The sequence below is a fragment of the Oncorhynchus nerka genome, linkage group LG2 (assembly GCF_034236695.1).
Source record: "Oncorhynchus nerka isolate Pitt River linkage group LG2, Oner_Uvic_2.0, whole genome shotgun sequence".
Lineage (NCBI taxonomy): Eukaryota > Metazoa > Chordata > Actinopteri > Salmoniformes > Salmonidae > Oncorhynchus > Oncorhynchus nerka.
The window spans coordinates 73,995,432-74,019,288 of record NC_088397.1 but is presented as its reverse complement, the minus strand read 5'-3'; the positions used below and the strand labels follow the sequence as shown (position 1 = coordinate 74,019,288).

Below are 23,857 nucleotides of genomic sequence, written 5' to 3'. Positions count from 1 at the left end.
AGCTTATTGGAGTCTACCGTAACTCCTCTTCTGGAATCCCTACTACAGTGTGAGCTGGGCTGGGGCTCAGGCATGAATGGGACAGTGGTCACCTGAGATAGGTAGAACTGTAGGAGAATATAGGGGATGATTGTCTTTCTATCCCTATGCTCACAACATGAATCTCTCCTTGCTCTTCCCCGCCTCCCAGTTCCCCCCTTCATCCATTCTGCCTCACCTCTTTCCCCCTACCCCAGAGCCCCAACCAACAGACCATTTCCCATCCCAGCATGCTCTGCTTTGACCTTTGACCTACTCCCACATCTCCCTGTGGGGCCCCTGCTCAGATGGGTCCCTGGGAGTGCTCTGCCCAGTTTTGTGGTAGCTAGTGTACTGTGGCTAATAGGGAGGGAGAGTGGTGTTCTCAATCTATTCTACAAGTCTTTTCCCAGAGTATTCAACACCACAGCACAGCCCAAACTCTACCCTGAATCTCTCTCATTTCCTGGCCCTTTCTGTTAGTTTGTAAAAGGATTTGGCACAGTGTGTCTCTCTTTCCTTCCCTTTCTTTCTCTCTCTTTCTATCTCTCTATCACTTTCTCTTTCTCCGCCTTCCTCACACGGCTAGGCCATGTCTCTCTGGATGTCCCTGGGTGTCCCTCTGCAGCTCAGAGGCTCTGGTCAATGGTACTAGACTTTCCTCTGTCCCCTTTGGGCCTGCGGGGCAGCTCCGGCACCACATTGTTCTCCATGTGGCCCCCGCTCCCCCGCGTCCCCCCATCCAGGCTGGGGAACAGGCAGTTCTGCCCCAGCATTCGCTGGGTGGTGCTTGATGCCAGGTGGTTGATGCCTCTATGGTTGTAGCCACTGTTGATGTTCCGGCTGCATTTGGGGGCACTGGAGCCGGCCAGCAGGCACTCTGAGGGGCTTGTGGCATCCGACATGTCCCTCAGGTGCTCGTCGTCATCTGTATCGGCGTCAATGTACTTACTAATGGAGGAGTCATGGAAGGTGAAGACAGTCGGGGTGGAGGTCGGGGCCGTGGTCAGGCTGGAGCTGTCCGGAGACTTGGGTGGGGTCCTGCTACTGGCCGTGGTGTAGATGGACGTCTCCGGGCTGAGCAGGGAGCGGTCAGACAGGATGGAGATGCCTGAGAGAGGATCACCGTTGCTGGGCAACCGACCTGCTCCTGGCCCCGACTCCCCTCCACTGCTCTGGTACTTCACCTTGTAGGAGTGGCTGCCACCTTTCAAAGGTTTGTTGAAGTTGTGAGTGTTGTCCGAGACTACGTTTTTTGCAGCAGAAAAAAACTCATGCTCCAGGGTGGTCTGGAGGCCAGGGTTGGTGCTGACCCACCCAGAGAGGGCCGTAGCGGGGCTGATACGGGAGAAGTGGCTGGTCTCCTGGGCAAGGAGGGCCAGGCCGGAGGCTGGACTTAGAGGGTAGACACCACGTGGATTCTCCTGGAAGTCTGCAGCACAGCTGATGTAGCTGTCAATACTAGACAGGCTCTTCATGTCCCCCACGCCCTCTTGACCCGCTAGCATAGGGTCCCCTGGACCTCCAGGGATGGCCCCCAGCTCAATCTCATCCCTCTGTCTGCCAGCCCTGGAGCTGTTGTCTTTGGCGTTGAGGTTGGGCTGTGACTGGGTCTTGGCCATCTGGTAATACATCTCCTCCAGCTTCTGAGCGTTGAGCCCCTGAGGACTGGAGGCCCTGGCCTTGCTGGGGGAACCCATCTGGGACTCCACAGGGTTGAAGGAGTGGGCCGAGCTGGTCTCTGAGGCGTTGGCAGCCCGCTTTGGAGTCCACTTCCAGTGGCTGGGTGAGAGGTGGTTGTCTTGCGTCAGCAGCCTCTCGCTCTTTTCCACCACCACGTTCATCAGCTCGGCGCTGCGGGCAAATGCCTCCTTCATGTTCATGGAGACAATGCTCCCATTGCGTTTCGCCCTCTCCAGTGCCTCCCTACGCTTCACAGCTTTCTCTTGACGTTTCTGCTCCTTGTAGAACTCAGAGAAGTTGTTGACAATGATGGGGATGGGCAAGGCTATCACCAGCACCCCTGCAATGCAACAGAGACCCCCCACAATCTTCCCAAGCAAAGTCTTAGGGTAAATGTCCCCGTAGCCAACCGTGGTCATAGTAATGGTGGCCCACCAGAAGGAGGCAGGGATGCTTTTGAACTTGGTGTCATCCTCGTCCTTCTCGGCAAAGAAGACTAGGCTGGAGAAGATCATGATGCCCATGGCCAGGAAGAGGATGAGTAGACCCAGCTCGTTGTAACTCCTCTTCAGGGTGAAACCTAGAGACTGTAGCCCCGTGGAGTGACGTGCCAGCTTCAGAATTCTCAGGATGCGCATTATCCGGAAGATCTGAACCACCCTCCGGACGTTCTGGAACTGTAGAACACTTTTGTTGGACTCTGTCAGAAAGATTGTGATGTAATAAGGAAGGATGGCCAGCAGGTCGATCACGTTCAGGGGACCTTAAAGATAAGATAGTACTTTATTCATCCTCAGTGAAATTGGTTTGCACCAGCTAAAATATAAAACACCAATAAATACACAACAGTGGACACACAGACAGACACTAAAGGTAGCACATCTTAAATGTACATTAAAAACAGAAGTGTTCACCTTTGATGAACTTCCATTTGGTGGGGGATGAGAGGAAGCGGAGGAGGTACTCCATAGTGAACCAGGCTATACAGATGGCCTCTACGTGGGCCAGCTGGGGGTTGTCTGAGGCATGGCCAAACTCATCTGTGTCCTGCAGCTCAGGCAGGGTGTTGAGGGACAGGGCGATGGTGGAGAGGACAATGAAAAGGATGGAGATGATGGCTAGGATCTGGAGGAGAGAGAGAGAGGGAGAGGGAGAGGGGAGAGAGAGAGAGAGAGAGAGAGAGAGAGGGGTTATCATTGTGGACAATTTGCGACAAAGAGAATGAATGCGTCCCAAATGAAACCCTATTCCCTATATAGTGCACTACTTTTTACAAGGGCTCATAGGGTGCCATTTGAGACTCAGGGTCATTATCAAAGACATTATCAGTGTCAATGATATACGCTATTTAGCAGACGCCTTCATACAAAGTGACTGTAAAGTACAATATGTGAGCAAGTATCAGTGGAGATGTCAGGAGATTTGATTTTATTTGGATTTCTTTTAGTCCCCATTTGGACTAATCTTCCAAGAGTCCTTAAACATTAAAATACAAGAAGAGGAGCCCCATGAATGGGAAAACAAACAACATACAACTTTATTGTCTAGTGTGATTTGCACATTCGTTTTTTGCTGTCGTGTGTTATTCTGAACAGATCTGCACATCTGACACATACCTAGATTCAAATTTATTGAGGACAAATTGAGAAGAGTAGTATTAAAGATAAACTCTGAATGCATTGTAAAAATGCGTAGTCTTGAAGACAAGGTTCATGGTTCCAATCAACCACCCTACAATAAAAAAGCTTACACAGGTTTTTGTGTGTTTGGGTAGGAGTTCAGCCTAATGAAGAGGGACTGACTTGGAACAGTTATTAATTCATGACCCACTTATCTGGCTACAATTGCCTCCTCGCTATGAATGAGCGTTAGAGTGAGAGATAATGCTTAGCCAGCAGAATGGCAACAACAATCTGACAAAATATAAAAAGGTCAAAAAATGGATGGAAATATCTTTGAGAGCCTGAAAAGTCGCAGAAAAATCCTATTTCCAAATTCATTTCGGCTCCCGAGTGGCGCAGCGGTTTAAGGCACAGCATCTCAATGCTTTAAGCATCACTACAGACACGCTGATTCGGATCCAGGATGTATCACAACCGGCTGTGATTGGGAGTCCCAGAGTCGTCCGGGTTTGGCCTGTGTAGGCCGTCATTGTAAATAAGAATTTGTTCTTAATTGACTTGTCAAGTTAAATAAAGGTTAAAATAAAAAATTATACATTTCATAACTGTTTTATTCGCTCTGTCTAAAAGGTTGAATACAAACACATACTTTAATGTTACCCCTTCCTTGTGTTTTTTGTCATAAATAATTTTTTTAAATAATTTAAAAAACACTGAGAGTGTATATTTTAGAACAAACAAGCCTACGTAGCGGTAGCTTTGTTCAAAACGATTCCAACTGTATTCAAATTCAAATGAATTCCAATGATAATGCCCATGATAGATCCCAAGGTAACTGTTAATCTGACCTTGATGTTATCCAACAGCAGCAGTACTTTAACCTGGGGTTTACTGGAGTATCACTGCAGATAATCCATCTCTCCAGAGCATGTGTGAAACATGTCTGTGCCTGTGTTTGTTTATCTGTTTGTGTATACATTGTGCATTGGTGTGTGTTCGTGCGTGTGTATGGAATGTTACTTGAAAGTTAGCCACAGGCTCATTGAGGCTAGTCCAGTATGACAGTTCTAAAAGAGCCCATTGCCTTCCACATGTCACACACTCACAAAGTTGACATTTTAGTCATCTTAAGGATCTGACCCTTTTTTTCAATTATCGCCTAAAATGACATACCCAAATCTAACTGCCTGTAGCTCAGGACCTGAAGCAAGGATATGCATGTTCTTGATACCATTTGAAAGGAAACACTTTGAAGTTTGTGGAAATGTGAAATTAATGTAGGAGAATATAACACATTTGATTTGGTAAATGATAATACAAAGAAAAAAACATATTTTTATAAATAGATATGATTATTTTTCATAATCTTTGAAATGCAAGAGAAAGGCCATAATGTATTATTACAGCCCAGCCATAATTTAGATTTCTGTTCAAAAAGTTGTATCAAGTCTGACAAAATGTGCCTAATTGGTTTATTGATACATTTTCAAGTTCATAACTGTGCACTCTCCTCAAACACTAGCATGGTATGCTTTCACTGAAATAGCTACTGTAAATTGGACAGTGTTGTTAGATTAACAATAATTTAAGCTTTCTCCCCATATCAGATATGTCTATGTAATGGGAAATGTTCTTGTTACTTGCAACCTCATGCTAATCACATTAGCGCAAGTTAGCTTAACTGTATATAATGAAATACTGCTACTCTATAGCCTACAACTCATCAGTATATTAGGATATACTGCTACTCTATGGCCTACAACCAGGGCTGGCCCTCCCATTAGACCTATAGCGGCACTTGAATTTGGGGCAGCATTTTGACAATTGGCTGCAGCCCTCAGGCGCCCCTGATCAGGCGCCCCTACACCACCAGTGGCAACCCAGCCACCAGCTCACAGCGTTACTGCAGTTCCCGCCCCCATTTCATTCCCACTTCTCCCGAAGTTCACTCCCATTATCCTATGGTGATGTGTGTGTTTATATGGGATTATTCAATTGTGAAACATTAATAAAAATGAATCTGCCAATGAAATGATTGCATTGGTTTTTTATGTTTGTGTGTGACTGTAAGGACCGATGCCGGAGATGAGAAGCAGGGACGGGATCAACATTTAACCAGGAACAGACAGGTAACAGAACAGGAACAGCGTCAGCACACGGGTAAACAAAGACAAGTGACAATTCACGCTAAAGCACGAAACAGAGCGTGGAACCAGACATATATAGGGAAGGTAATGACAGAAGTGATTGAGTCCAGGTGAGTCCAATAATCGCTGATGCGCGTGACGGGGGGAAGGCAGGCGTGAGTAATGATGGTGGCAGGAGTGCGCAACGCTGGGGAGCCTGGCACCCTCAAGCACCAGGGGGGAAGAGAGGGAGCAGGCGTGACAGTGACAAAGAGACACAATCTCTAAATCAAAGAAATTCGCTGCTGAAATGTATCAGCGTGCAGCAATGTCCATCAGCCGGTGTGGAGAATGACAAGCCTCCGAGGACAGGCCATGCACTTCCACGATGATGACAGCTCTCTGGCTGGAAAAGGACAAGTGGTTGAACTAGGCCTAGCCACACCTCCAAACAATGCCGGCAAAGACCCTACTATCTTGGACCCGGGCTCAGATTCGTCACTCCTCGTTCCCATTGACAGTGGTGGTGCTGCTGCTAAATCCGACTTCCAGACAAAAAAAAAAGAGATCCCGGTGAGTGGCCACAATATATGAATGGATCTTTACGGTATATGTTAGTGCAGGCTGGGCCACATCAGGATAAAGACGGGAATTTCCCAAGAGATGAGGGGCATCGAAAGTTACAATAGGAGGATGGCGAACAGGGAGAGAGTGGAGAGACCATTGCTTGTCTTTCCTATTAAATGCAGTCTTCTGTTTTTGCTGCAAACTTTTTAAACATTATTGCAAATCTGCCCTGGTCAGGGATGGAAGCAGGAACTGGAAGAATCTGTGCCACCTCCTCAGCTCACATGAGAATTCGCATGACCACCAAGTTAGTTTCCAGAGGTGGAAGGAGCTTGAGATCGGGCTCGTGTCCAAGCAAACTCTCTTGTCCCAAGCCTAACGGGCTATTGATGGAGAGACTCTGAACTGGCAGCAGGTGCTGCAGAGGCTCATAGCCCTGATACGCGTAATGGCCACCCAGAACATTGCGTTATGTGGGACCACAGACAGAATGAATGAGCCAAATAATGGGAACTTTCTGAAGATTGTGGAAATCTTGGGAATCTTTGATGGAATCATGAACGAGTACTCAATAATGAGAGATTATTCAATTATCTATCACCTGTTTACATTGTATTTTTAAATTGTAAATAGACTACATCCTAATCTCTCTCTCCCCTCTATCTCTCTCTGTCTCTATCAGATGATTTGATTTCAGGGCCATGGACAGCTACCGAGAGAAAACATCACTGACTGCAATGCAGCACCACAGAAGAGGAAAGCGGCTTTAGGCAGAGAATAAATAAATAAATGCTGAAACTGATGTTGGACAATTAAATCCAATATGTAAATAAACAAAATTTGTTAAGGGTGGGTCATTGAAATAAAGCTTATTTTACACTGCTCCAGCAAAACGAGGCCTGCCATGCATTTATGAAAGCACTTCTTCCTGAAGCTCAAATTATCTTACTATTTTTCTACAGTTCTACGGGAATACAACAATATGTGTTAAAAATGTTATATAAAATTGTTATCTTTATTGTAACAATTATGGGATCTTGCCATGTGTGATAACAGGAGGCATATTATGAATAAGACACTCGGTTAGTGATAGTGCATAGTGATAGCAACATTGTAACTCTCCAATGCAGGGGTTAAAGTCCAATATTCCTTTCTGCCTGGTAAGGGACCTCCTATATGTGCACGTGTGCACCAACATTTTCTATGGGCATAATCATAGAATTACATATATAATTGGAGCCTATTTCTTCCTACTCCAAAAAATAAGTGGAACACTTACCTGTTTGACAGACACAATTATGCTATTAATAGATTTCGGTATAGCCAAATACAATACTGTCGCATGCACTGATTAAATACCTCCGTATCTGGGAAGGGCTTGGTGTGTTTGGTTAAAACCAGGGATTGAATTTAGTGATGGTATCACATACCCTTTGTTAAAGAAAAGGGCAAAAAGGATATCCATTGTTTGCTTTATATTTTGAAATAAATACATGAAACGTATCCAGATTATATCAAGCATTCTATTCCATTCGCCTAGGGCGGCAGAGGGTCCAAGGCCGGAGGGTCCAGGGCCGGCCCTGCCTACAAATCAGCAGTATATTAGGATACACTGCTACTCTATGGCCAACAACTCATCAGTATATTAGGCTACTAGACAACAACTTAACTCACCCTCACAATTTGCCAATTTATCTGTAGTACACACACACACACACACACACACACACACACACACACACACACACACACACACACACACACACACACACACACACACACACACACACACACATACACACACACACACAAACAGATGTAGAAAACTAGCGAGGAGATAAGAGCCAAAACATCGCAATAGGAGTGGTTGTTAGGAAGTGATTGACAGCGAAGGCCTTGACAACGGTCTCATAATCATTTTGCCCGGCTCAGTCTCTCAGGAGGAGAAATGATGGCCAGCCAGGCCGCCTTATCTATGACCAATAAGAGACAGAGCACACTGTTGCCATAGTGTCACGGCAGATGTGAATAATGACCCTATCTGTTTATCTTCATCTATTTATCTTCTCCTCCTTCTCTCCATTCTCTACTTCTTTCAGCTTGAAATCTGGTGTTTGGATTAAATGCTCCCGGAGCAGAGAAGTTTTTTAACATCAAGCTCTACATCTGATTGTGTGTGTGTGCGTGTGTGCGCGTGTGTGTGTGTGTGTGTGTGTGTGTATATGCTGGGCAGGAAGGACCAGAAGGGGTGATGGAAGGGCCGCAAGGAATGGATTATCCTAATAAAACAGGCAGTGAGTCGCAGACTGTACGACTCTGAACTGATTTCTCCGTCTTTACAAATAGACTATGGTGACAATATCTTTCGCGAGTAAGTCAGGGGTCAATGATGACAAGCTACAGCGGTAGGGTACATAAAGGAAGTGTTCGGGAAAGAGCTCAAGATGAAATTGTATTTTGGATTAGTATTTATTACTCTTCCTGGGGTCCAGCAAAATTAAGGCAGTTTATACAATTTTAAAACCATTACAATACATTCACAGATTTCACAACCCACTGTGTGCCCTCAGGCCCCTACTCCACCACTACCACATATCTAATCTACAGTACTAAAGCCGTGTATATGTATAGTGCGTGTGTGTGTGTGCATGCATGCGTGCATGCGTGTGTACATCCAAGGTCCAGCCGTGCTGCCCTGTTCTGAGCCAATTGCAATTTTCCTAAGTCCTTTTTTGTGGCACCTGACCACACGACTGAACACAAGTCAAGGTGCGACAAAACTAGGGCCTGTAGGACCTGCCTTGTTGATAGTGTTGTTAAAAAGGCAAAGCATCGCTTTATTATAGACAGACTTCTCCCCATCTTAGCTACTACTGCATCAATATGTTTTGACCATGACAGTTTACAATCTAGGGTTACTCCAAGCAGTTTAGTCACCTCAATACAATATTTAGCTGAGGTTTAGAGCTTAGTGAGAGTTTTGTTCCAAATACAATGTTTTTAGTTATATTTAGGGCTAACTTATTCCTTGCCACCCACTCTGAAACTAACTGCAGCTTTTTGTTGAGTGTTGCAGTCATTTCAGTCGCTGTAGTAGCTGACGTGTATAGTGTTGAGTCATCCGCATACATAGACACTCTGGCTTTACCCAAAGTCAGTGGCATGTCGTTATTCAAAATTTTAAAAAGCAAGGGGCCTAAACAGCTACCCTGGGGAATTCCTGATTCTAACTGGATTATATTTGAGAGGCGTCCATTAAAGAACACCCTCTGTGTTCTGTTAGACAAATACCTCTTTATCCATATTATAGCAAGGGGTGTAAAGCCATAACACATACGTTTTTCGAGCAGCAGAGTATGATCGATAATGTCAAAAGCTGCACTGAAGTCTAACAAGACAGCCCCCACAATCATTTTATCATCAATTTCTCTCAGCCAATCATCAGTCATTTGTGTAAGTGCTGTGCTTGTTGAGTGTCCTTCCCTATAAGCATGCTGAAATTCTGTTGTCAATTTGTTTACTGTGAAATAGCATTGTATCTGGTCAAACACAATTTTTCCAGAAGTTTACTAAGGGTTGGTAACAGGCTGATTGGTCGGCTATTTGAGCCAGTAAAGGGGGCTTACTATTCTTGGGTAGCGGAATTACTCAACTCCCTCCTGTAGTCCCTGTTCACTCATGACTGCACGACCAGAAACGACCCCAACACCATCATTAAATTTGCCGTTGACACAACAGTGGTAGGCCTGATCACCGACAACAATGAGACAGCCTATAGGGAGGAGGTCAGAGACCTGGCCATGTGTTGCCAGGACAACAACCTCTCCCTCAACGTGATTAAGACAAAGGAGATGATTGTGGACTACAGGAAAAAGAGGACCGAGCACGCCCCCATTCTCATCAACGGGGCTGCAGTGGAGCAGGTTGAGAGCTTCAAGTTCCTTGGTGTCCACATCACCAACAAACTAACATGGTCCAAGCACACCATGACAGTCGTGAAGCGGGCATGACAAAACCTATTCCCCCTCAGGAGACCGAAAAGATTTGGCATGGGTCCTCAGATCCTCAAAAGGTTCTACAGCTGCACCCTCAAGGTTGGTTGCATCACTGCTTGGTATGGCAACTGCTTGGCCTCCGACCGCAAGGCACTACCGAGGGTAGTACGAATGGCCCAGTACATCACTGGGGCCAAGCTTCCTGCCATCCAAGACCTCTATACCAGGCGATGTTAGAGGAAAGCCCTAAAAATTGTCAAAGACTTCAGCCACCATAGTCAGACTGTTCTCTCTGCTACCGCACGGCAAGCGCTACAGGAGCACCAAGTCTAGGTCCAAGAGTCTTCTAAACAGCTTCAACCCCCAAGCCAAATAGACTACTGGACATCTAGTCAGATGGCTACTCAGACTATTTGCATTGCCCCACCACTGTCACTCTCTGTTGTCATCTATGCATAGTCACTTTAATAACTCTACCTACATGTACATACTACCTCAACTAACCGGTGCCCCTGGACATTGACTCTGTACCGACACCCCCCTGTATATATTGTTATTTTTTTACTGCTGCTCTTTAATTACTTGTTACTTTTATCTCTTATTCTTATCCATATTCTTTTTAAATGCACTGTTGGTTAGGGGCACATAAGTAAGCATTAAATGTCAGGAATAGTGAAAAACTGAGTTTAAATGTATTTGGCTAAGGTGTGTTCTTCCGACTTCAACTGTACACCCCTGCCCTTCTTCGTACTGTAGAGATGTTTATTCCTGTCGGTGCGACGCACTGAAAATCCCGTTATTGACTCAGACATCATGTCCCAAGCTATCCATGTTTTTGTGAAACAGAGTATGTTACAATCCCGGATGTCTCCTTGGAAAGCAACTCTTGCCCTGATTTCGTTGAATTTGTTAACTAGGGACTAGACATTAGCAAGTAATATACTCGGAAGCGGTGGGTGGTGTGTGCGCATCCAAAGCCTCACTAGAAGACCGCTCCAGCACCCTCTCCTCCAGTGGCGTTGTTTTGGGTCGGGCTCTGGAATCAGTTCAAATGCCCTGTGAGGTACAGACAAAGGATCCCCTTTGGGAAAGTCATATTCCTGGTCGTAATGCTGGTTGTGCTGGTAAGTTGAAGTCTCTCTGATATCCAATAGTTCTTCCCGGCTGTATGTAATAACACTTAAGGTTTCCTGGGCTAACAATGTAAGAAAAATACATTAAAAAACAAATACTGCACAGTTTGCTAAGGACTAGAAGCGAAGCTGCCATCTCTATCGGCACCATCCTTGGGACACACTGAGCATTCATGAGTAATCATACATATAGCGGAGCACAGAATACAGTAGAGAAGGCAAAATCAGACCTTGCATATCCTGTAACAGTTCCATTTCACTTCACGGTGTTAATATAAATTATTCATTATAATTTACTGGTTTCTCGCAGTTATTTATCTCAGAACACAGGTGTGTGTGGGTGTGGGTGGTACATCTTGGTAACCTGGTTCCTGCTTTTAAACCCGGCTGTGTGTGTGGGTCCCCGGGAGCGTGCTGTGTGTGTGTGTGTGTGTGTGTTTTCTGTGTGTAAGTGTGTATGTGAGGGTCCCCAAGAGTGGGGCCCGTGGGGAAGAGGTGCCTGTGTAGGACAGGAAACGATAGAGCTGATAGGATTGGAAGGCTACTATAAAAAGGTTGCTAAGACAGGGAGTTTAATAATGACACATTGCTGCATCTGCTGCTGCTGCACTATGTTCCACTATAGGAGGAAAGCCTGTAGTGTGTTGTGTTCCTTCTGGTACCTTCTGTCCTTGTTGCCATCTAATGGGAATTCCCTCTACACATGACACTCTCTCTTTTTGTCTATTTGCTTTATTGGCATGACGCAACAGTGTACACGTGGCCAAACTTACTTTGGATATTTACAATATTAACATAATTCAAATTGTATTTATTTATTTTATTTCACCTTTATTTAACCAGGTAGGCAAGTTGAGAACAAGTTCTCATTTACAATTGCGACCTGGCCAAGATAAAGCAAAGCAGTTCGACAGATACAACGACACAGAGTTACACATGGAGTAAAACAAACATACAGTCAATAATACAGTAGAAACAAGTCTATATACGATGTGAGCAAATGAGGTGAGATAAGGGAGGTAAAGGCAAAAAAGGCCATGGTGGCAAAGTAAATACAATATAGCAAGTAAAACACTGGAATGGTAGATTTGCAGTGGAAGAATGTGCAAAGTAGAAATAAAAATAATGGGGTGCAAAGGAGCAAAAAAAAAAAGAAGACATTTCAGTAGGGAAAGAGATAGTTGTTTGGGCTAAATTATAGGTGGGCTATGTACAGGTGCAGTAATCTGTGAGCTGCTCTGACAGCTGGTGCTTAAAGCTAGTGAGGGAGATAAGTGTTTCCAGTTTCAGAGATTTTTGTAGTTCGTTCCAGTCATTGGCAGCAGAGAACTGGAAGGAGAGGCGGCCAAAGAAAGGGAAAAAGAAGAAGAAGGGAAATGACAAGACTCTAGACACCGTGTGGAAGCTGTAGGTACTGCAACCTCAGTCAATTAATTGTGGTTCACGTTTATCAATGGGTTCAAGTAGCGCATGGATATATTTTCCCATTTTCAGTGATCAGTTTTTCCTGTGCTTTTCGATGTAAATGCTGTTCTGGTAAAGCCACAGCAGTGATTTAACCAGTTTTTTAAACGTCTGAGTGTTTTCTATCCACACAGACTAAGCAAATGCATATACTATATTCCTGGCATGAGTAGCAGGGCGCTGAAATGTTGCGCGATTTTTAACAGAATGTTCAAAAAAGTAGAGGGTCGACTTAAGAGGTTAACACAGTGTCCAAAGAAGGGCCAGAAGTATACAGAATGGTGTCGTCTGTGCAGAGGTGGATCAGAGACTCACCAGCAGCAAGAGCGACATCATTGATGTATACAGAGAAGAGAGTCGGTCCAAGAATTGAACCCTGTGGCACCCCCATAGAGACTGCCAGAGGTCCGGACAACAGACCCTCCGATTTGACACACTGAACTCTATCAGAGAAGTAGTTGGTGAACCAGGCGAGGCAATCATTTGAGAAACCAAGGCTGTCGAGTCTGCCGATGAGGATGTGGTGATTGACAGTCGAAAGCCTTGGCCAGATCAATGAATACGGCTGCACAGTAATGTTTCTTATCGATGGCGGTTAAGATATTGTTTAGGACCTTGAGCGTGACTGTGCACCCATAACCTGCTATGAAACCAGATTGCATAGCAGAGAGGGTATGGTGAGATTCAAAATGGTCGGTAATCTGTTTGTTGACTTGGCTTTCGAAGACCTTAGAAAGGCAGGGTAGGATAGATATAGGTCTGAGCAGTTTGGGTCAAGAGTGTCCCCCCCTTTGAAGAGGGGGATGACCGCAGCTGCTTTCCAATCTTTGGGAATCTCAGACGACATGAAAGAGAGGTTGAACAGGCTAGTAATACGGTTGGCAAAAATTTTGGCAGATAATTTTAGAAAGAAAGGGTCCAGATTGTCTAGCCCGTCTGATTTGTAGGGGTCCAGATTTTGCAGCTCTTTCAGAACATCAGCTCTCTGGATTTGGGAGAAGGATAAATGGGGAAGGCTTGGGCGAGTTGCTGTGGGGGTGCAGTGCTGTTGACCGAGGTAGGGGTAGCCAGGTGGAAAGCATGGCCAGCCGTAGAAAAATGCTTATTGAAATTCTCAATTATGGTGGATTTATCAGTGGTGACAGTGTTTCCTATCTTCAGTGCAGTGGGCAGCTGGGAGGAGGTGTTCTTATTCTCCATGGACTTTACAGTGTCCCAGAACTTTTTTGAGTTAGTGTTGCAGGAAGCAAATTTCTGCTTGAAAAAGCTAGCCTTGGCTTTTCTAACTGCCTGTGTGTAATGGTTTCTAGCTTCCCTGAAAAGCTGCATATTACGGGGGCTGTTCGATGCTAATGCACAACACCATAGGCTGTTTTTGTGTTGGTTAAGGACAGTCAGGACTGGGGAGAACCAAGGGCTATATCTGTTCCTGGTCCTAAATTTCTTGAATGGGCATGCTTATTTAAGATGGTGAGGAAAGCATTTAAAAAAAATAACCAGGCATCCTCTACTGACGGGATGAGATCAATATCCTTCCAGGATACCCTGGCCAGGTCGATTAGAAAGGCCTGCTCGCTGAAGTGTTTCAGGGAGCGTTTGACAGTGATGAGTGGAGGTTGTTTGACCGCTGACCCATTACGGATGCAGGCAATGAGGCAGTGAACGCTGAGATCTTGGTTGAAGACAGCAGAGGTGTATTTAGAGGGCAGGTTGATTAGGATGATATCCATGAGGGTGCCCGTGTTTACGGCTTTGGGGAGGTACCTGGTAGGTTCATTGATCATTTGTGTGAGATTGAGGGCATCAAGCTTAGATTGTAGGATGGCTAGGGTGTTAAGCATGTTCCAGTTTATGTCGCCTAGCAGCACGAGCTCTGAAGATAGATGGGGGGCAATCAGTTCACATATGGTGTCCAGAGCACAGCTGGGGGCAGAGAGTGGTCTATAGCAGGCGGCAACGGTGAGAGACTTGTTTTTAGAGAGGTGGATTTTAAAAGTAGAAGTTCAAATTGTTTAGGTACAGACCTGGATAGTAGGACAGAACTCTACAGGCTATCTTTGAAGTAGATTGCAGCACCGCCCCTTTAGCAGTTCTATCTTGTCTGAAAATGTTGTAGTTTGGGATGAAAATTTCAGAATTTTTGGTGGTCTCCCTAAGCCAGGATTCAGACACCGCTAGAACATCCGGGTTGGCAGAGTGTGCTAAAGCAGTGAATAGAACAAACTTAGGGAGGAGCATGCCCATTCTAATGTTAACATGCATGAAACCAAGGCTATTATGGTTACAGAAGTCATCGAATGAGAGCGCCTGGGGAATAGGAGTGGAGCTAGGCTGAGGAAAAGAGGAGGAGTAGGATAAGTATACGGCTAAAAGCAATGAGAATTGGTCGTCTAGAACGTCTGGAACAGAGAGTAAAAGGAGGTTTCTGGGGGCGATAAAATATCTTCAAGGTATAATGTACAGACAAAGGTATGGTAGGATGTGAATACAGTGGAGGTAAACCTAGGTATTGAGTGATGATGAGAGAGATATTGTCTCTAGAAACATCATTGAAACCAGGAGATGTCATTGCATGTGTGGGTGGTGGAACTAATAGATTGGATAAGGTATAGTGAGCAGGACTAGAGGCTCTACAGTGAAATAAGCCAATAAAAACTAACCAGAACAGCAATGGACAAGGCATATTGACATTAAGGAGAGGCATGATTAGTCGAGTGATCAAAAGGGTCCAGTGAGTAGTGAGGTTGCTTGGGGTCACGGCGATTCAGACAGCTAGCCGGGCCATCGGTAGCCAGCTAGCATAGGATGGAGGTCTGTTTTTAGCCACCTCGTGCGTTTCCGTCGGTAGGATTAGTGGGGTTCCGTGTTGTAGAGGGGCTCAATCCAATTCGCAAAAAAAATAAATAGATATAGTTATAGAGGCCAAGAAAAATAGAAAAAAATTGTCCGATAGGTCTATTCAGATAGCAGCCGATAAGACAGCTAACGATTAGCGGACCGCAGATGGGCGTTCAGGTAACGTCGCGACGGAGTGGCCAGTTGGATAACTCCCTCGGGCAGATAACGTCGGTAGTCCAGTTTGATTATAATAATAATCAATATTGTCAACAGGACAACAATAACCATACATTGAGCAATAACAATAACAATGGCCAAGAGGACATATGCAGGTTGGTTGTTCTGTCAGACAGTGTCCCTCATCTTCTGGCATCTTCTCTCATCTTCTGATCGTCTCCCTCTGTCCCTTTTCTCAGTCTTCTCTCCATCTCTCTCTGTCCCTTTTCTCAGTCTTCTCTCTTCGTCTCTCTGTCCCTCTTCTGTCTGTCTGTCTGTCTGTCTGTCTGTCTGTCTGTCTGTCTGTCTGTCTTCTGTCTCTATTCTCTCTCTCTCTGTCTGTCCGTCCGTCCGTCCGTCCGTCCGTCTGTCTGTCTGTCTGTCTGTCTTCTCTCTATTTTCTGTCCGTCTGTCTGTTTTTCTTTTTGCTCTGTCTGTCTCTCTCTCTGTCTCTGCCTCTGTTTCTGTCTCTCTCTCTGTCTCTCTCTCTCTCTCTCTCTCTCTCTCTCTCTCTCTCAATTAAATTCAATTCAATTTGCTTTATTGGCATGACCTAACGATGTACATATTGCCAAAGCTTATTTTTGATATTTACAATATGAAAATAATAAGAATCAAAATTGTCAACGGGACAACAGTAACAACAATAACCAAGGGTCAAAATAACCATAAATTGAACAATAACAATAAGCATAGAGTAGAGGACATGTGCAGGTTGATTGGTCTGTCAGACACTGTCCCTCATTTTATGGCAGGCAGCAATGTAGTGCGTTGCCAACCCACAGCTCTCTGCGTCCTCCCCCAACAGGATGGGTGAAACATTGAATAAGGATTTCAAATTTGGGGAATAAGGATTTGGGGAATAAGGATTTCAAATTTGGGGAAATGACAGTCTCTAATTGTTTTATATTTTCTACATTTTGTCAGGAAATGCAGCTCTGTCTCAGGTTCTTCTGTTGTGCAGTGGTTGCACAGCCTTTCCTCTACAGGGAGCCAGGTTTTCCTGTGTCTACCCTTCTCAATGGCAAGGCTGTGCTCACTGAGCCTGTACTTTGTCAAGGTTTTTCTAAGGTTTTGATCAGAAACCATGGTCAAATAGTTTGCAATGGTGTACTGTTGATTTAGGGCCAGATAGCACTGCATTTTGCTTTGTGCTTGTGTTTCCCAATAAGCAATGAAGTTTTGTTTTGACTGTGTTGTAATTTGATTTATTCTGATTGATTGGATGTTGTGGTCCTGAGGCTCCAGGACCAGCTGGATGAGGGGACAATTTTCTTTGCTCAGCTCTTGGCACTGCAGGGCTTGGTAATGATATGAGATGGGGTCACTGTATTTTAAATGTTTCCAAAACTTAAATGCTCTTTTTTGAGTTTTTATTATTAGTGGATATTGGCCTAATTGTGCCCTGCATGCATTGTTTGTAGTTTTCCTCTGGACATGTAGGAAAATCTTACAGAACTCTGCATGCAGGGTTTCAATGAGGTGTTTGTCCCATTTCGTGAAATCTTGTTTTGCAAGTGGACCCCGCACCTCGCTGCCATAAAGTGCAATTGGTTCAATGACACATTCAATTAGTTTTAGCCAACTTTTAATAGGTATTTCGATTTGAATTTGTTTTTTAATGGCGTAGAATGCCCTGCGTGCTTTCGCTCTCAGTTCATTCACTGCCTCATTAAGGTGTCCAGTTGAGCTTATTTTTAAACCTAAGTAATTGTAGTGTGTGCAGTACTATATTTTGCACCAATTGAGAACGTTGGTCTAATTCCCTGAGATCTGCATCATCTCTGTAAAATCATTATTTTAGTATTTTTGGGGTTTACTGCCAGGGCAGTAAACTTTCTCTCCAAGTGAGGGCAGTAGGTTGTTAGTAATCCATCCCACTGTAATAGAGAGATCGGGAAGTAAACAACTGCTTTAAGGGGCGACGCAAACACACACGCATGCACACATACACACATGCACACACACAAAAACACACATATTTCCACAGAGAGTTGTTGGTGGTACTACTGTTTGTGACAGCAGACAGTAAATACCAGGGCAGTCTGGTGATATACACTGACTCTGGACCCTGTGGCAACATGCATGATGAAACTGTCTGTCTGTCTAAAAATAGTGTCCATGTAGCCCCAGGTAATCTGTCTAATATGAGTAAGTGTGAGCCGAGCATACCAATGTAGGCTGTTGTTGTTTTATATATATTTTGCTGTCTGTGTGTCAATGGGCTATGTGAGAGAGAGTCCTCTCACCAACCAAGAATTCACAAAATGGGACAAACACCAAATTGGAACTGCATGCAGAATTCTGCAAAACTATCCTCAGTGTACAATGTAAAACACCAAATAATGCCTGCAGAGCAGAATTAGACCATTTACATTTAAGTCATTTAGCAGACGCTCTTATCCAGAGCGACTTACAAATTGGTGCGTTCACCTTAAGACATCCAGTGGAACAGCCACTTTACAATAGTGCATCTAAATCTTTTAAGGGGGGGGGGGGGGTGAGAAGGATTACTTTATCCTATCCTAGGTATTCCTGAAAGAGGTGGGGTTTCAGGTGTCTCCGGAAGGTGGTGATTGACTCCGCTGTCCTGGCGTCGTGAGGGAGTTTGTTCCACCATTGGGGGGCCAGAGCAGCGAACAGTTTTGACTGGGCTGCGCGGGAACTGTACTTCCTCAGTGGTAGGGAGGCGAGCAGGCCAGAGGTGGATGAACGCAGTGCCCTTGTTTGGGTGTAGGGCCTGATCAGAGCCTGGAGGTACTGAGGTGCCGTTCCCCTCACAGCTCCGTAGGCAAGCACCATGGTCTTGTAGCGGATGCGAGCTTCAACTGGAAGCCAGTGGAGAGAGCGGAGGAGAGCGATACCCACTAATTATCAAAATACATAAAAGAGCCATTCAATTCTACAACCACCTAACAGGAAGCGATTCCCAAACCTTCCATAAACAAAGCCATCACCTACAGAGAGATGAACCTGGAGAAAAGTCCCCTAAACAAGCTGGTCCTGGGGCTCTGTTCACAAACACAAACAGACCGCACAGAGCTGCAGGACAGCAACACAATTAGAACCAACCAAAACATGAGAAAGCAAAAATATAATTTGGCCCTAACCTCAGAGTGCAGAATACCTGACCACTGTGACTGACCCAAACTTAAGGAAAGCTTTGACTATGTATAGACTCGGTGAGCATAGCCTTGAAATTGAGGAAGGCTGCCATAGGCAGACCTGGCTAGGGAAGAGGGAAGACAGGCTATGTGTTCTGTTTCATGTCCGTTGTTCATTAAATGTTCTCTCTGTACCTGCTTCTCGTCTACCAGCGTCAATCCTCACAGAATGCTGACACCACTGTACTAAGCATCATGGATTTTTTTTTTTTTTTGTGACGTCGGGTCCAGCTGCCGCTGCCGGTGGGGGTGCCTCAGCTGGCTCGTCGGGCTTTCACGCCTTAGCTGGCTCGAGAGGTTTGCTTGCCCCGGTTGGGTCGGCAGGCTCCCATCCCACGTCATGTCTCAGCCGGCTTGTCGGCTACTACGCCTCAGCCGGCTCATCAGGCGCCCATCCCACGTCATGCCTCAGCCGGCTTGTCGGCTACTACGCCTCAGCCGGCTCATCAGGCGCCCATCCCACGTCATGCCTCAGCCGGCTTGTCGGCTACTACGCCTCAGCCGGCTCATCAGGCGCCCATCCCACGTCATGTCTCAGCCTAGTGGGGGGGGGGGGGCAAGCCTGCTCCCACTCTCCCTCTCTGGCGCTCGAGGGCACCAGGCTGCCCTTTATTACGCACACCTGTCACCACCATTACGCGCATCAGCGCTCACTGGCCTCACCTGGACTCCTTCACTTTGTTGATTGACTTCCCTATTTCTGTCTGCTCCTCACTATGTTTCCTGTGCCAGCATTGATGTAGTTATATTTCCCCTCTCCAAACGCTGTTCCAGCTTCGATCCTCACACAACCCATATTTGTGTTTTTTATTTTCCCTTTTGTACTTTAACTATTTGCACATAATATGACATTTGAAATGTGTGTATTGTAATGTTCACTGGTATTTATTTTATATATATTTATTATTTCACTTTTGTTTATTATCTACAGTGCATTCTGAAGGTTTTCCACATTTCGTTACTTTACAGCCTTAAATTGCTTTTCCCCCTCATCAATCTACACACAATACCCCATAATGACACAGCAAAAACAAGTTTTAAGAATTTGTTGCTAATTTATTAAAAATAAAATCCTGAAATATGACATTTACATAAGTAGTCAGACCTTTACTCAGTACTTTGTTGAAGCACCTTTGGCAGCGATTACAGCCTTGAGTCTACTTGGGTATGAAGCTACAAGCTTGGCACACCAGTTTTGGGGAGTTTCTCCCATTCTTCTCCACAGATCCTCTCAAGCTCTGTCAGGTTGGATGGGGAGTGTTGCTGCACAACTATTTTAAGGTATCCCCAGAGATGTTCAATCAGGTTCAAGTCTGGGCTCTGGCTGTGCCACTCAAGGACATGCAGAGACATGTCCCGAAGCCACTTCTGTGTTGTCTTGGCTATGTGCTTTGGGATGTTGTCCTAGTCTGAGATATTTAGTGCTCTGGAGCAGGTTTTCATCAAGGATCTCTCTGTACATTGCTCAGTTCATCTTTGCCTCGATCCTGACTAGTCTCCCAGTCCCTGCCGCTGAAAAACATCCCCACAGCATGATGTTGCCACCACCATGCTTCACCGAAGAGATGGTGCCAGTTTTCCTCCAGACGTGATGTTTGGCATTCAGGCCAAAGAGTTCATTCTTGGTTTCATCAGACCAGAGAATCTTGTTTCTCATGGAGTGAGAGTCTTTAGGTGCCTTTTGGCAAACTCAAAGCGGGCTGTCATGTGCCTTTCACTGAAGAGTGGCTTCCGTCTGGCCACTCTACCATAAAGGCCTGATTGGTGGAGTGCTGCAGAGATGGTTGTCCTTCTGGAAGATTCTCCCATCTCCACAGAGGAACACTAAAGCTCTGTCAGAGTGACCATTGGGTTCTTGGTCACCTCCCTGACTAAGAAGGCCCTTCCCCTTTTTTATTTTTATTTAACCTTTATTTAACTAGGCAAGTCAGTTAAGAACAAATTATTATTTATAATGACGGCCTACCCTGGCCAAACCCAGACGATGCTGGACTCGCAATCCTGGCTGGATGTGATGCAACCTGGATTGCTCAGTTTGGCCGAGCTTCCAGCTCTAGAAAGAATCTTGGTGCTTCCAAACTTCTTCCATTTAAGAATGATGGAGGCCACTGTGTTCTTGGGGACCTTCAATACTGTAGAAATTTTTTGGTACCCTTCCCCAGATCTGTGCCTCGACACAATCCTGTCTCTGAGCTCTATGGACAATTCCTTCGACCTCGTGACTTGGTTTTTGCTCTGACATGCACTGATATAGACAGGTGTGTGCCTCTCAAAATAATGTCCAATCAATTGAATTTAACACAGGTGGACTGGAATCAAGTTGTAGAAACATCTCCAGGAGGAGAGAGAGAGACAGACAGAGACACAGACAGAGACAGAGACAGAGACACACAGACAGAGAGAGGGAGAGAGAGACACAGACAGAGAGAGAGCGACAGAGAGAGAGACAGAGAGAGACACAGACAGAGAGAGAGCGAGAGAGAGACAGAGAGAGACAGACAGAGAGAGCGAGACAGAGAGAGCGAGACAGAGAGAGACAAACAGAGATAGAGAGAGAGACGGAGACACAGACAGAGACAGAGAGAGAGAGAGAGAGAGAGAGAGAAAGAGAAAGAGAGAGAGAGAGAGACACACAGACAGAGAGAGAGAAAGAGAGAGCCAGACACAGAGAGACAGACAGAGAGAGAGAGTCACAGACAGAGAGCGAGAGACAGAGAGAGAGAGAGAGAAAGTGCCAGAGGGGGTGATGTGGCTGGTTGGGACACACCAGATTAACAGCACCTGCCACTCAGAAACGACACACTCCCGGAGCCTTATTTCATCTACTGGCACGTTTCCACCGCACCGGGCATGCCACAGCTCTCTCACAGTACTGCAGACAGCGCCTAGACATTGTGTTAGACAAGGTCGTCCCAACCTCCACCAAGCTATTTCCGAAGATTCCCCAGACATTGTTGGTGGGCGTACCAGTCCAGATAAGCAGACAACACAACACTAAACAGCTCTAAAGGAATAGGCAGTCTGCCAACATAGCCACTGATAGCCACTGTAATAAGGTACTGGTGTACTGAAGTAATGTAATATACTATGTTTTATTGTGTCATTGACAAGATGTGCACTGGAGTGATGTTTCCTTGAAACAATGATGACCTAAATCAAAGGAAATGTCATAACATTGAAGATCATGTTAATTCCAGACAAAGGCATTATTCATGAAATCATGACGATCTTATATGATGATACAATTCACAAGGCCACGTCCATAATGGCACCCTATTCCCGACATAGTGCACTGCTTTTGACCAGAGCTCTATGAGGCCTAGTCAAAAGTAGTGCACTATATAGCAAACAAGGTGCCATTAGGAAGGCAGAGTTTTCATGTAAAAGATCCTCTATGAAAGGCTTCACAGTATAATGGTTGTACAGTGTATTATTACAGGAGGTGTGCCACTTAAGAGGTTAACGTTCCAGTGTTGAATCTTAAGCACTTAAAAATGTGTAACATATTGTACGAATTGGACAAAAAATATATATTATTATTAGTTTATTACTTTTTCAATTCGTAACATACTGTATCATACAAAATGGCTGACATAGTACACAATTGTGCACAATTTCCAGGTACCCGTTTTGGCTCATGAGCACTACTTTCAAAATCCCTGGCTCAAATTATACAAAACCTTTGGAGCATCAATTTAATACAACTACTTCAATAAGCTTCTGCATTACAAGGAAACATATAGCCTAATTAGCACCAAAACCTTTTCAAAATCAGCTCATTTATTCCTGTTAGTTCACTGCTTGAGTTGGCAATAACAGTTTGGTATTCAGTTGCTTCTCTGTTTATCTCCTACAGACTGTATACTATCCTCTCTGTTTATCTCCTAGAGACTGTATACTATCCTCTCTGTTTCTCTCCTACAGACTGTATACTATCCTCTCTGTTTATCTCCTACAGACTGTATACTATCCTCTCTGTTTATCTCCTACAGACTGTATACTATCCTCTCTGTTTCTCTCCTACAGACTGTATACTATCCTCTCTGTTTATCTCCTACAGACTGTATACTATCCTCTCTGTTTATCTCCTACAGACTGTATTACTATCCTCTCTGTTTATATCCTACAGACTGTATACTATCCTCTCTGTTTATCTCCTACAGACTGTATACTATCCTCTCTGTTTATCTCCTACAGACTGTATACTATCCTCTCTGTTTATCTCCTAGAGACTGTATACTATCCTCTCTGTTTCTCTCCTACAGACTGTCTACTCTCCTCTCTGTTTATATCCTACAGACTCCTCTCTGTAGAGACTTATATCCTACAGACTGTATACTCTGTTTATATCCTACAGACTGTATACTATCCTCTCTGTTTATCTCCTACAGACTGCATACCATCCTCTCTGGTTATCTCCTACAGACTGTATACTATCCTCTAAGTAGATACCCTACTTAGAGCTGAGTCCCAGTAACTATGAATCCTTCGCTCCACTGTGTGTTAGTAAGCTACAGCTCTGATCAGGGCAGGGGTCTTATGCAGCGGAGTGCACATCCTGGAAAGTGCTTTGTCATCCCAGAGGGCAGGGCAACAAGAAGGAACTTGGAGACCTCGAAGCTGGCATCCATCTCATTACCAGGCCCAACTGAGTGCTGTGTGTGTGTGTGTGTGTGCTGTGCCCTAACCAGACTGTTCCTGAGAATTCCTCCTCCACCATTGTCATATAACTCAGTACCTGGTAGACCCTCAGGAAGCCATGACACTCCACAGGGATATAGCTCATATTGTGTCCATCTCTCTCCCTCACTTTCACTATCTCACTTACTCACCGCCTCACACTCACTTTCACTATCTCACTTACTCACCGCCTTGCCTTCACTTTCACTATCTCACTTACTCACCGCCTCGCCTTCACTTTCACTATCTCACTTACTCACCGCCTCACCCTCACTTTCACTATCTCACTTACTCACTCTCTCTCCCTCACTTTCACTATCTCATTTACTCACCGCCTCTCCCTCACTTTCA

At 45.0% G+C, this 23,857-nt stretch overlaps 1 protein-coding gene across 1 annotated transcript; it reads right to left on the bottom strand.

Annotated features, from left to right (window-relative positions):
- Nucleotides 1–232: 232 nt before the first annotated feature.
- On the bottom strand, nucleotides 233–23,612 carry LOC115142367 (potassium voltage-gated channel subfamily B member 1-like). The gene is made up of 3 exons (XM_065021852.1): nucleotides 23,565–23,612; nucleotides 2,616–2,826; nucleotides 233–2,464 (listed from the first exon to the last, which is right to left on the bottom strand). Exons 1-3 carry the CDS (start codon nucleotides 23,610–23,612, stop codon nucleotides 648–650), a joined length of 2,076 nt encoding a protein of 691 aa, XP_064877924.1. The 3' UTR covers nucleotides 233–647.
- Nucleotides 23,613–23,857: the final 245 nt, after the last annotated feature.

What these genes read in the sequence shown, in the direction of transcription:
- LOC115142367 (XM_065021852.1), bottom strand. Translation starts at nt 23,612, where the DNA reads ATGAGCTATATCCCTGTGGAGTGTCATGGCTTCCTGAGGGTCTACCAG. An exon ending in GCTTCCTGAGGGTCTACCAG is followed by an intron (nt 2,827 to 23,564) that starts GTACTGAGTTAT and finishes TCTCTCCTCCAG; the next exon opens with ATCCTAGCCATCATCTCCAT. An exon ending in CAAATGGAAGTTCATCAAAG is followed by an intron (nt 2,465 to 2,615) that starts GTGAACACTTCT and finishes CTTATCTTTAAG; the next exon opens with GTCCCCTGAACGTGATCGAC.